Source organism: Babylonia areolata, chromosome 28 (assembly GCF_041734735.1).
Source record: "Babylonia areolata isolate BAREFJ2019XMU chromosome 28, ASM4173473v1, whole genome shotgun sequence".
Classification (NCBI taxonomy): Eukaryota; Metazoa; Mollusca; class Gastropoda; order Neogastropoda; family Buccinidae; genus Babylonia; species Babylonia areolata.
In genome coordinates, this window is record NC_134903.1 from 23,913,652 (window position 1) to 23,928,270 (window position 14,619).

The 14,619-nt window shown below is 48.6% G+C and overlaps 1 protein-coding gene across 1 annotated transcript in view; it reads right to left on the reverse strand.

Annotated features, from left to right (window-relative positions):
- Positions 1-14,619, reverse strand: part of LOC143301963 (uncharacterized) — a 316,592-nt gene that overhangs the window by 54,252 nt on the left and 247,721 nt on the right. The window contains exon 7 of the mRNA XM_076616440.1: positions 10,184-10,369. Within this exon, the coding sequence (XP_076472555.1) occupies positions 10,184-10,369 (186 nt within the window). The remainder of the gene's footprint in view (positions 1-10,183; positions 10,370-14,619) is intronic.

The window sequence follows — 14,619 nt, forward strand, 5'->3', positions numbered from 1 at the left end:
CGACACGACTGACATAAGGTACGACATGGACAGACACAACAAGGCACGACATGACAGACACAAGGCACGACATGACAGACACCACAAGGCACGACATGACAGACACAACAAGGACGACATGACAGACACAAAGGCAGACATCGCAGACACAACAAGTGTACGACATGACAGACACCACAAGGCCGACATGACAGCACCACAAGGCACGACATGACAGACACAAGGTACGACATGACAGACACCACAAGGTACGACATGACAGACACAAGGTACGACATGACAGACACCACAAGGTACGACATGACAGACACAAGGCACGACATGACAGACACAACAAGGTACGACATGACAAGACACCACAAGGCACGACATGACAGACACCACAAGGCACGACATGACAGTCACCAGGTACGACATGACGACACAAGGCACGACATGACAGACACCACAGGGACGACATGACAGACACCACAAGGCACGCCTGACAGACGACACAAGGCACGACATGACAGACACAAGGTACGACATGACAGACACCACAAGGTACGACATGACAGACACAAGGCCGACATGACAGACACAAAGACGCATGACGACACAAGAGACATGACAGACACACAAGACGACTGACGCACAAGCACGAAAAAATCAGACACAACAAGGAGACAAGAACACAAGGCACTGACAGACAGACAAAACAAGGTACGACAAGGCACCACAAAGTACGACATGACAGAAAGGACGACTGCAGACCAAAGGCGACAGACAAGCACACAAGGCACGACATGACAGACACAGGACGACAGACAGACACACAAGGAAGACATGACAGCACAAGCACGACAAGACACAACAAGGTAGACATGACAGAACCACAAGGCACGAGAAACAACAAAGGCACGCAAACAGACCACAGGACACAGACAAAGTACGACATGACAGAACCACAAAGGTACGACAGACACAAGGTACGACATACAAACACAAAGGGTTACGACATGACAGACACAACACACATACGACACAAAGGACGACATGACAGACAACAAGAACGTACACTACAGACCACAAGGCACGACATGACAGACACCACAAGGCACGACATTAGACGACAGCACGACAGGTACAGACACATGGCACGACATACAGACATACGTACGACATGACAGACACAAGGACGACATGACAGACACCACAAGGTACGACATGACAGACAACAAAAGGCACGACATACAGACACCACAAGGCACGACATGACAGACACCACAAGGCACGACATGACTAGACACAACAAGGGCACGACATGACAGTCACCACAAGGCAGCGACATGACAGAACACAAGGTACGACATGACAGACACAGACAAGGACCATGACAGACACCACAAGCACGACATGACAGACACCACAAGGCACGACATGACAGACACAAGGACGACATGACAGACACCACAGGGTACGACATGACAGACACAAGGCACGAACATGAACATACACCACAAGGGACGACATGACAGACCCACAAGGCACGACATGACAGACACAACTAGGGACGACATGGACAACACCACAAGGGACGACATGACAGACACATGGTACGACATGACAGACACACAAGGTAAGACATGACAGACCACAAGTACGACATTGACAGACACAACAAGGGACCACATGACAGACACCACCAAGGCACGACAGGACAGACACAACAAGGGACGGACATAAGACACATTAAACAAGCACGACATGACAACACAAGTCCGACATACAGACACCACAAGGTACGACATACAGACACAAGGCACGACATGACAGACACACAAGGCACGACATGACAGACACCACAAGGCACGACATGACAGACACAGGTACGACATGACAGACACCACAAGTACGATATGACAGACACAAGGCACGACATGACAGACACCACAAGGCACGACATGACAGGACCCAAGGCTACGACATGACAGACACACAAGGGACACAGACAAGACACCACAAGGCACGACATGACAGACACAAGTACCAGGGACGACATGGCAGACACCACAAGGTACACCATGACAGACACACAAGGCACGACATGACAGACACAAGGTACGACATGACAGACACCCAAGGTACGACATGACAGACACAAGGCACGACATGACAGACACCACAAGGACACATGACAACACCACAAGGCACGACATGACAGACACAACAGGACACAAGACAGAACACAAGGACAGACAACAAAAGGGACGACATGAAAGACACAACAAGGGACGACAAGACACAAAGGCACGACATGACAGACACAACAAGGCACGACATACAGACACCAAAAACTGACAAAAAGGACGACAAACAGACACCAAAGGCACGACATACAGACACAAAGGCACGACATGGACAGACACAAGGCACGACAGACACAACAAGGACGAGACAGACAAACAAGGCACAGACAGAACACCACAAGTCACGACACAATGCCACAGGCGACATGACAAACAAAGGACACACACACAACAAGGACGACATGACAGACACACAAGGCACGACAGACAGACACCAAGGACAGACAAAAAGACACTCCCACAAAAGACACAAACGACATGACAGACACAAGGCGAGACAGACCACAAGGCGAAGAAACATGACAGACACCACAAGTGTCTCGACATGACAGACACACAAGGCACGGACATGACAGACACAACAAGGGACGACTTGACAGACACCAAAGGCACGACATCACAGACACACAAGGTACGACATGACAGACACCAATGGCACGACATGACAGTCACCACAGGCACGACATGACAGACACCACAATGGCACGACATGACAGACACCACAAGGTACGACATGACAGACACCAAGGCACGACATGACAGACACAACAAGGGACGACATGACAGACACCACAAGGTACGACATGACAGACACAACAAGGGACGACATACAGACACCACAAGGCACGACATGACAGACACACAAGGTACGACATGACAGACACCACAAGGTACGACATGACAGACACACAAGGGACGACATGACAGACACCACAAGGCACGACATGACAGACACAACAAGGCACGACATGACAACACACAAGGGTAACGACATGACAGACACCACAAGGACGACATGACAGACACAAGGTACGACATGACAGACACACACAAGGACACAAAGACACAACAGACGACAGAAGACAACAGACACCACAGGTACACAGAGACAATAGGAACAATGACAGACACCAAGGCACGACAAAGACACCACAAACGACAGCAACAGACAGACAACAGGTCAGACATGACAGAACAACACAAGACAGACACACAGGCACGACATGGACAGACACAAGGAACATGACAGACACAAGGCAACGACATCACAGACCACAAACACAGACAGACAAGGACCACAAGGACCACAGGACAAACACAGACAAGGACGACATACAGACACAAAGGACGCATGACAGACACCACAAGGACGACATGACAAACAAACAGGACGACAAAACAACAAGGCAGACAACAGACCACGGTACACATGACAGAGACCACAACACAGAAGACAGGACACAACAAGGACACCACAGACACAGACGACACCACAAGGCACGACATGACAGACACAAGGAACATGACAGACACACCGAAGACACAAGAAGGACACGGACGAGACAGCCACAAGGCACGACATGACAGACACATGGTACGACATGACAGACACCACAAGGTCACGACATGACAGACACAAGGCACGACATGACAGACACCACAGGCACGACATGACAGACACACAAGGCACGACATGACAGACACAACAAGGTACGACAAGACAGACACCACAAGGCACGACATGACAGACACAAGGTACGACATGACAGACACCACAAGGTACGACATGACAGACACAAGGCACGACATGACAGACACCACTAAGGCACGACATGACAGACACACAAGGCACGACATGGACAGACACAAAGGTACGACATGACAGACACCACAAGTACGACATGACAGACACAAGGTACGACATGCAGACACAAGGTACGACATGACAGACACCACAAGGTACGACATGACAGACACAAGGCACGACATGACAGACACCACAAGGGACGACATGACAGACACCACAAGGTACGACATGACAGACACAATCACGACATGACAGACACCACAAGGCACGACATGACAGACACCACAAGGCACGACATGACAGACACCACAGGCACGACATGACAGACACAAGGTACGACATGACAGACCACAAGGCACGACATGACAGACACCACAAGGCACGACATGACAGACACCACAAGGCACGACATGACAGACACCACAAGGCACGACATGACAGACACCACAAGGTACGACATGACAGACACAAGGCACGACATGACAGACACAAGGCACGACATGACAGACACCACAAGGTACGACATGACAGACACAACAAGGACGACATGACAGACACCACAAGGCACGACATGACAGACACCACAAGGCACGACATGACAGACACAAGGTACGACATGACAGACCACAAGGTACGACATGACAGACACAAGGCACGACCATGACAGACACAACAAGGAACGACATGACAGACACCACAAGGCACGACATGACAGACCAACAAGGCACGACATGACAGACACCACAAGGGACGACATGACAGACACACAAGGACGACATGACAGACACCACAAGGCACGACATGACAGACACAAGGCAGGACATGACAGACACAACAAGGCACGACATGAACAGACACCAAGGCACGACAGACAGACACACAAGTACGACATGACAGACACACAAGGTACGACATGACAGACACCACAAGGTACGACATGACAGACACAAGGTACGACATGACAGACACCACAAGGTACGACATGACAGACACCACAAGGCACGACATGACAGACACACAGGTACGACATGACAGACACCACAAGGTACGACATGACAGACACCACAAGGCACGACATGACAGACACCACAAGGCACGACATGACAGACACCACAAGGTACGACATGACAGACACACAAGGCAGCGACATGACAGACACAAGGTACGACATGACAGACACCACAAGGTACGACATGACAGACACCACAAGGCACGACATGACAGACACACAAGGCACGACATGACAGACACCACAAGGCACGACATGACAGACACAAGGTACGACATGACAGACCCACAAGGTACGACATGACAGACACAAGGTACGACATGACAGACACACAAGGTACGACATGACAGACACCACAAGGCACGACATGACAGACACAACAAGGCACGACATGACAGACACCACAAGGCACGACATGACAGACACCACAAGGTACGACATGACAGACACACAAGGTACGACATGACAGACACACAAGGCACGACATGACAGACACACAAGGCACGACATGACAGACACCACAAGGCACGACATGACAGACACACAAGGCACGACATGACAGACACCACAAGGTACGACATGACAGACACAAGGTACGACATGACAGACACCACAAGGTACGACATGACAGACACCACAGGCACGACATGACAGACACAAGGTACGACATGACAGACACCACAAGGTACGACATGACAGACACAACAAGGCACGACATGACAGACACAACAAGGGACGACATGACAGACACCACAAGGCACGACATGACAGACACCACAATGTACGACATGACAGACACAACAAGGTACGGCATGACACACCAAAGGCACGACATGACAGACACAACAAGGTACGACATGACAAACACCACAAGGCAGCACATGACAGACACCACCAGGTACGACATGACAGACACAAGGTACGACATGACAGACACCACAAGGTACGACATGACAGACACCACAAGGCACGACATGACAGACACAATGTACGACATGAAACACACCACATGGTACGACATGACAGACACCACAAGGCAGCACATGACAGACACCACAAGGCCGCACATGACAGAAACCACAAGGTACGACATGACAGACACCACAAGGTACGACATGACAGACACCACGAGGCACGACATGACAGACACCACGAGGTACGACATGACAGACACCACAAGGCACGACATGACAGACACCACAAGGTACGACATGACAAACACCACAAGGCACGACATGACAGACACCACAAGGCACGACATGACAGACACCACGAGGTACGACATGACAGACACCACAAGGTACGACATGACAGACACCACAAGGCACGACATGACAGACACCACAAGGCACGACATGACAGATACCACGAGGTACGACATGACAGACACAAGGCAGCGCATGACAGACACCACAAGGTACGACATGACAGACACAACAAGGTACGACATGACAGACACAAGGTACGACATGACAGACACCACAAGGTACGACATGACAGACACAAGGCACGACATGACAGACACAACAAGGTACGACATGACAAACACCACAAGGCAGCACATGACAGACACCACCAGGTACGACATGACAGACACAAGGTACGACATGACAGACACCACAAGGTACGACATGACAGACACAACAAGGCACGACATGACAGACACAACAAGGGACGACATGACAGACACAACAAGGCACGACATGACAGACACCACAAGGCACGACATGACAGTCACAAGGTACGACATGACAGACACAAGGCACGACATGACAGACACAACAAGGGACGACATGACAGACACCACAAGGCACGACATGACAGACACCACAAGGCACGACATGACAGACACCACAAGGCACGACATGACAGACACAACAAGGTACGACATGACAAACACCACAAGGCAGCACATGACAGACACCACCAGGTACGACATGACAGACACAAGGTACGACATGACAGACACCACAAGGTACGACATGACAGACACAACAAGGCACGACATGACAGACACAACAAGGGACGACATGACAGACACCACAAGGCACGACATGACAGACACCACAAGGTACGACATGACACACCAAAGGCACGACATGACAGACACAACAAGGTACGACATGACAAACACCACAAGGCAGCACATGACAGACACCACCAGGTACGACATGACAGACACAAGGTACGACATGACAGACACCACAAGGTACGACATGACAGACACCACAAGGCACGACATGACAGACACCACAAGGTACGACATGACAAACACCACAAGGCACGACATGACAGACACCACAAGGCACGACATGACAGACACCACGAGGTACGACATGACAGACACCACAAGGTACGACATGACAGACACCACAAGGCACGACATGACAGACACCACAAGGCACGACATGACAGACACCACAAGGTACGACATGACAGACACAAGGCAGCGCATGACAGACACCACAAGGTACGACATGACAGACACAACAAGGCACGACATGACAGACACCACAAGGTACGACATGACAGACACCACAAGTTACGACATGACAGACACAAGGTACGACATGACAGACACAAGGTACGGCATGACAGACACAACAAGGTACGACATGACAGACACAAGGTACGACATGACAGACACAAGGCACGACATGACAGACACCACAAGGCACGACATGACAGACACAACAAGGCACGACATGACAGACACAAGGCACAACATGACAGACACCACAAGGCACGACATGACAGACACCACAAGGTACGACATGACAGACACCACAAGGCAGCACATGACAGACACCACAAGGTACGACATGACAGACACCACAAGGTACGACATGACAGACACCACAAGGCACGACATGACAGACACCACAAGGCACGACATGACAGACACCACAAGGCACGACATGACAGACACAACAAGGCACGACATGACAGACACCACAAGGCAGCACATGACAGACACAACAAGGTACGACATGACAGACACAAGGTACGACATGACAGACACCATAAGTTACATGACAGACACCACAAGGCAGCACATGACAGACACAACAAGGCACGACATGACAGACACCACAAGGCACGACATGACAGACACCACAAGGCACGACATGACAGACACAAGGCACGACATGACAGACACCACAAGGCACGACATGACAGACACCACAAGGCACGACATGACAGACACCACAAGGCAGCACATGACAGACACCACAAGGCAGCACATGACAGACACCACAAGGCAGCACATGACAGACACCACAAGGCAGCACATGACAGACTCCACAAGGCAGCACATGACAGACACCACAAGGCACGACATGACAGACACCACAAGGCACGACATGACAGACACCACAAGGCACGACATGACAGATACCACAAGGCACGACATGACAGACACCACAAGGCACGACATGACAGACACCACAAGGTACGACATGACAGACACCACAAGGTACGACATGACAGACACAAGGCACGACATGACAAATGGCAGTGAGCAAGGGACGATAAATGAAATTGACTGGACGGAAGTGTGTCATGAAATGAGAGACATGAATCAGCACACAGGACAGAAAGCAACGACACAAACATGCATGACATGGTGAAAAAAAGAGTATATAAATCATAATGTATGACATGACGAAATCAACAAAATCACATTATACAAGCAGAAAAATCAGTATAATGGTGCAATAAAAGCCAGACATAAATACACGACGCAATAACATGAGAAAAGAATACATAACAGGATGAAAAGAGAGAAAATTAATGTGAAGGGCAAAATAAAAAAGAACTCAAAACTTTAACATCATGGCCCGATCCCATGGAAAGCACGAACAAGCACTGCACAGGAAGCGGAAATGTATCAATGGGTGTTCTGGGATGACCATCAACATCAGTAATGGCCGGACCGCCGTGCTGGCTTTATGCAAAGGTCATCATGTTATCTCCCTTCTCCTTTTTATTTTCAGCACATGTGGTGTAGCGAATATGGGTCAGTCAGCGCGCACTGACACCTCCTGGACACTGGCGTGATAAAACAAAAGACCACTGATAAAGGAAAGAGACAGAAATTACGGGTCATCTGCCACAACTGACTACAAACATCGGTAATGTGTGATACGTTTAATGAAACAAAAAATAGAAAAAAGAATGTCGAACATGCACATGGGGAACTGAAACGAAAACGAAACCAAACCCCATCACAATTCATGACACATTTGAAGGACCTGAAAAAAACCTACAAACAAAAACAAAAACCCACCATCACAAAAGCAATGTATATGCGCGAGTCTGTGTGTGTGTGTGTGTGGGTGTGAACTGCTTCAAAATGAACAACAGCCGTCTGCAAAATAAACTATTTGCAACAAATTATACAATGTGCATTCAATCAAACAGTACGTACTCCAAGCTTTTATGTTCTCAGAACATCGACAATGGTAATATCAAAGGAATGAATAGCATGTGACAATATCAACATACACACACACACAACCACAACACAATCAGCTCCTCTTTAAAACAGTTCGAGATGGACATAATCATGACCAATAACAGGTGGCAAGGAATTTGTCCAACATTTCACCTGGAACAGCACAGTACCAGTCCAGTGATCACGGGTAGAAATGAAGGACACACATGACCAACACTTCCATCTACATGAATCAACACACGACACTTCTAATTAAACATGAACATGACATTGGCGAATTTCTTTTTATTAAACAGAAAGAATACATAAACTCGCATACACGGCGAACAGAGAGAGTTAGAAAAAGTGGGTGGGAAAGAGGGGAGAGTGAAACAGAAACAGAGAGAGAGACAGCGACAGACAGACAGACTGACTGACACAGAGGCAGACAGGCACAGAGACAGAGAGGCAGACAGGCACAGAGACAGAGAGGCAGACAGGCACAGAGAGAGAGAGAGAGAGAGAGAGAGAGAGAAGGCGGGTGGCAGGATGACAGGAGAAACCAGAGAGGGAGAAAGCTAGTGAATGAGAGACAGAAACATACACACACACACACACACACACACACACACACACGCACGCACGCACACACACATACAACCACTACCACCGAAAAAAAATATCACCCCCCCACGCCCCCCACCAAACACAAAGCCCAGTCCAACACCCCACCCCACCCTCCACAACTCAGCACAGCACGTGACACCAACGCTTGACAAGCACGGGCAACGCGAACTGACCTGGGTGAATTTGCGCTCACAAATCTCACACTTGTAGGGTTTGATGCCGGAGTGGATACGGGAGTGCTGTGAGAGATAAGACGAGTTGGCAAAGCACTTAGAGCACGTGGGACACTTGTAGGGCTTGGGGTCCTGTTTGTGGATCTGCTGACAGTGGATCAGCATGTCCGACTTGGTGTTGAAGATCTGAAAGCACACACACACACACACACTTATAGTCTGGTCTAGCATACAATGTCCAAGACACGATGCGATGCAATAAAAATACGATATGATATGACACGATAGAATGCAGTATAATACAGTGGAGACCAACGCTAAGTTTATATCACAAACTGACAGAAGCTTACAGTTGGTCCAACAGCAAATTGAGAGCTGTATTATCAATGGTTTCTCCATTACAATGGGAAGTCATTTACAGCTTAGTCTTTTGTGAAGGACTGTGACTCTCAAACTAGGAGGCAATAATTGCACTGGCTCTTAGTGCAGCAAACATGGGCACGAGTTGGCCTTTGGAACCATCCAAACACCGACTGTCCTAAAACCCTCTTGGCCGAGAGAGTGGGCGTGTAGTTAAAAACTATCTTGGGCAAGACACCCTCCACTATAATCAAATTGTAGCCCAGATAGTCGGGACAGCAGTTGCCTCCTCTGCTGTTCTGAAGGTCATTGTCGGACACGTTTATCATACACAATGCAGCGTAATGCAATACAATGCATTCAATACGATACAATACACAAAAACACTGCAATACATTAACACAACGCAAGACGATACAACAGACCACAATACCATACAATACTGCAATGCAGTACAATGCAATACAACGCAGAACAATACTATATCACTTTATTCATCGCTCACAGGAAACATGGTGTATGATTGTCAGTCGTGTCCGACAATGACCATCAGAAAACCAGAGCCATTTGCTGTTCCGACTATCTGGGCTAGAATTTGATTACAGTGAAGAGTGTCTTGCCCAAGTTACATCCCCACTCTATCGGCCAAGAGGGTTTTAGGACAGTCGGCGTTGGGATAGTTCCCAAAGGCCAACTATCGCCCAAGACTGCATTACTAAGAGTCCGTGCAGTTTGCCTCCTAGTCTGAGAGTCACAGTCCCTCACAAAAGACTAAGCTGTAAATGACTTCCCATTGCAGTGGAGAAACCACTGATCCCACAACTCTCACTTTGCAGTTAGCCATACTATAAGCTTACACCAATACATGAAAACAGCTCGGTGTTGGGCAAACCAATTGGAGAAGCAGAACTTTGAGGCATGAACACACACACGTTCTGTTCACAACAAAATCAACAGCACAACAAACTGGGGTCACGCTCTTTTGAACAACGCTCCTCCCCTACTCTATCTCCTTGCACACATACACACACACACACATACACACACGCACACACACACACACACACACACGCACGCACGCGCGCGCGCACACACACACACACACACACACACACACACACACACACACATACATCACATATCGTTCTGAACAAAGATCGCCTCAAAGCACTAGGTTACCATAGAAACTCACACAATCATGTATGTCATCTTGACAGAACAATACACAAACGTTTCGTGCTCACACACACACACACACACACACACGCAAGCGAACACATACATACACAATCGTAAAGAAAGAGAGACAGACAGACAGACAGGCAGGCAGACAGACAGGCAGGCAGGCAGGCAGTCAGAAAACGTTAACCTATTTTACAAAGATCTACTCGCCCGGATGGCAAGAGATATTATACAATTATATCCTGTCTCCAAATATCATTTTGTTCGAGAATTTTAAATAAACCTAACACACACACACACACACACACACACACACACACACACACACACGCCTCTGAGCAATGACGGTACACAAAAGCAGTTCATGTCAATTCAGTCGTTTCGCCAAGACTTGAGCTTTCTTATATGTTCATCTTCATATCTCCTTTCAAAAGTAATAAAATTAATTAATAGCCTTCTGACTGGAGACAATAAAAACAGAAGAAATGTTCAGGTATCGAAAAAAATAATAAACGACGAAAAAAAAATGAAACAGAATAAATAAGTAAATAAACATAATCAGGAGAAAAAATAACAAGAGGGGGAAGTACAGATGGAATAAAGTGAAAATAAAACTCGACAAAATGTCATAAACCCAAATCAGGCAAAACAACATAAAACAGGCAAAACAACATAAACCAAGCAAAACAACATAAACCAGGCAAAACAACATAAACCAGGCAAAACAACATAAACCAGGCAAAACAACATAAACCAGGCAAAACAACATAAACCAGGCAAAACAACATAAACCAGGCAAAACAACATAAACCAGGCAGGAACAAGACATGGGAAGAAAACAAAGTTCACGAAAACTTTTTTTTTTTAAAAGACACAAAATGATAATAAACCAGATCAACAAACAAACAAACCAACAAAAAGCCCACAGAGGAGAGCAGTGGAGCTTCACCCCTCACATAAATGGCTTAAAACACCAAGAGCTGAACAAGCTTCCAGCCAATGCCGGCGAACATCAAAGACTTTGTGGCAATGGAATGCAGAAGGGCGTATTCCTTCTTCTTTTTTTCACTCTGTCTCCGTCTCCAATTTGATTAGGCGGCAGGGGAAAAAGTCTTAATTAGTTCTGATTCACGGGAGAAACGAGAGGGCAGACATTAATTACCCAGGCCTTGCAAGAAACGGCTTTGATATGACTGAACGGCTGGGAGGGGGGTGGGGGTGGAGAAAGAGAATGGGGGCACAGAGAGAGGGGGGAGGGAGAGAGAGGGAGGGAGAGAGAGAGAGACATAGAAAAACAGACAGAGAAAAATTCCACATAATTTTCATCTTCCTTCGACCAGAACAAAACGGGAGGAATTCCTTTCTTTCTTTGGCGTTCCACAGCTACGCAGTCAGGTTGGAAGTCCGAGGGTTGCCACAAACTTGATGTCCGGCGAAGATCGGCTACCGTCCCCGACAGCTTGGTGCTGAGGCCCGCACCTCCAGGCCAGGACTGCTGCCGCGTCTTCTCATACAGGGGGCAGTCTTGGAGAATATAAGACCCAAACCTCTTCGGAATCTGCTGCGGAGGACAGTTTTTGCTTCCTCATACGTGGCAGGAACGGTCGGCTGTGTGAAATGGCTTCCTTCCTTAGCAAGGTGGTTTGCACGCTCGTTGCCTGGGAGGCCTACATGGGCAAGCACCCACTGGAGGGTCGTTGGGGCTGTTTGGGTAAGGGTTGCGAGGGAGACCTTAAGGGACTGGATCAGTGGACCAGGATAAGGGGAGTCAAGGGCCTGGAGTGTGGACATGGAGTCAGTGAAGATGGAGATGCTGCCAAGAGGCTTTCTACAGGAGGAGAGGAATTCCGATGCCGTTTTGATGGCCAGGACTTCAGCTCTGAAACTGGAACAGAGCTTTCCTCCAGGGAGTGCGATGCCTCTGTGCTCTCCATCGGGAGCTGGCTGGGTAGGACTCCTCTATCATGGCCAGAGTCAGGATCTTGAGAGTAGCTGGTTGCTGGTTTTGGTGGTGATGTCAGGAACTCTGAGGCTGATGGTGGCCTCTATCTCTTGGTCGAGCCTCCAGTCAGGCAAGGAAAGGTCAGTGCAAGACTCCCCTTTTGCCGCCAGAACATCGCTGTGCTGTGCTCTGAGTGCTTTATACTGGTGGTTGAGGCTCTGACGTTTGAGACGGTTCTTGGTGGGCTGCTCCAGTCTGTGGTGTAGGTGATGTGAGGGCAGTCTTCTGAGCTTCTCTCCCTGCATCAGGACTTTCAGGTCGCGTCTTCTCTCCAGGTACTCGACGTTAGCAGTTTTCTCCATGTCATGGATCGGCGTGGACCTCATGGTTCCAAGTATGTTTTGGACTTTGTCGGGTCGGCACTTGTTGGTCTTGGAGGCTGTGCCCCAAGAGGATGAGGCGTACTCCATGGTGGGTCTGACCGCTCCCGTGCAGACCCTGGCGAGAAGCCTGCTGTCCGCGCACGAAACCAGAGCCTACTCTGTGCAAGGTCTAGATGGTGGCAGGCTAAATGAGACGCTCATCTGCCAACAGAGTCCGTCAGGGTGTGGGTTCGAATTCCACTCTCGCCCTTTCTCATGTTTGACTGGAAAATCGAACTGAGTGAAGTCACTCGGATGAGATGATAAACCGAGTTCCCGTGTGCAGCACGCACTTGGTGCACTGAAAAAATAACCCATGGCAACGAGAATGTTGTCCTCTGACAAAATTATGTACAAACAATCCACTCTGACAGGTACACAAATATATATGCATGCACTCAAGGCATGACTAAGCACGCTAGGTTATGCTGCTGGTCAGGCACCTGCCAAACAGATGTGTAGCGTATGTGGATTTTCCCGAACGCAGTGACGCCTCCTTGAGAATCTGAAAGTGAGACTGAGACTTTGCA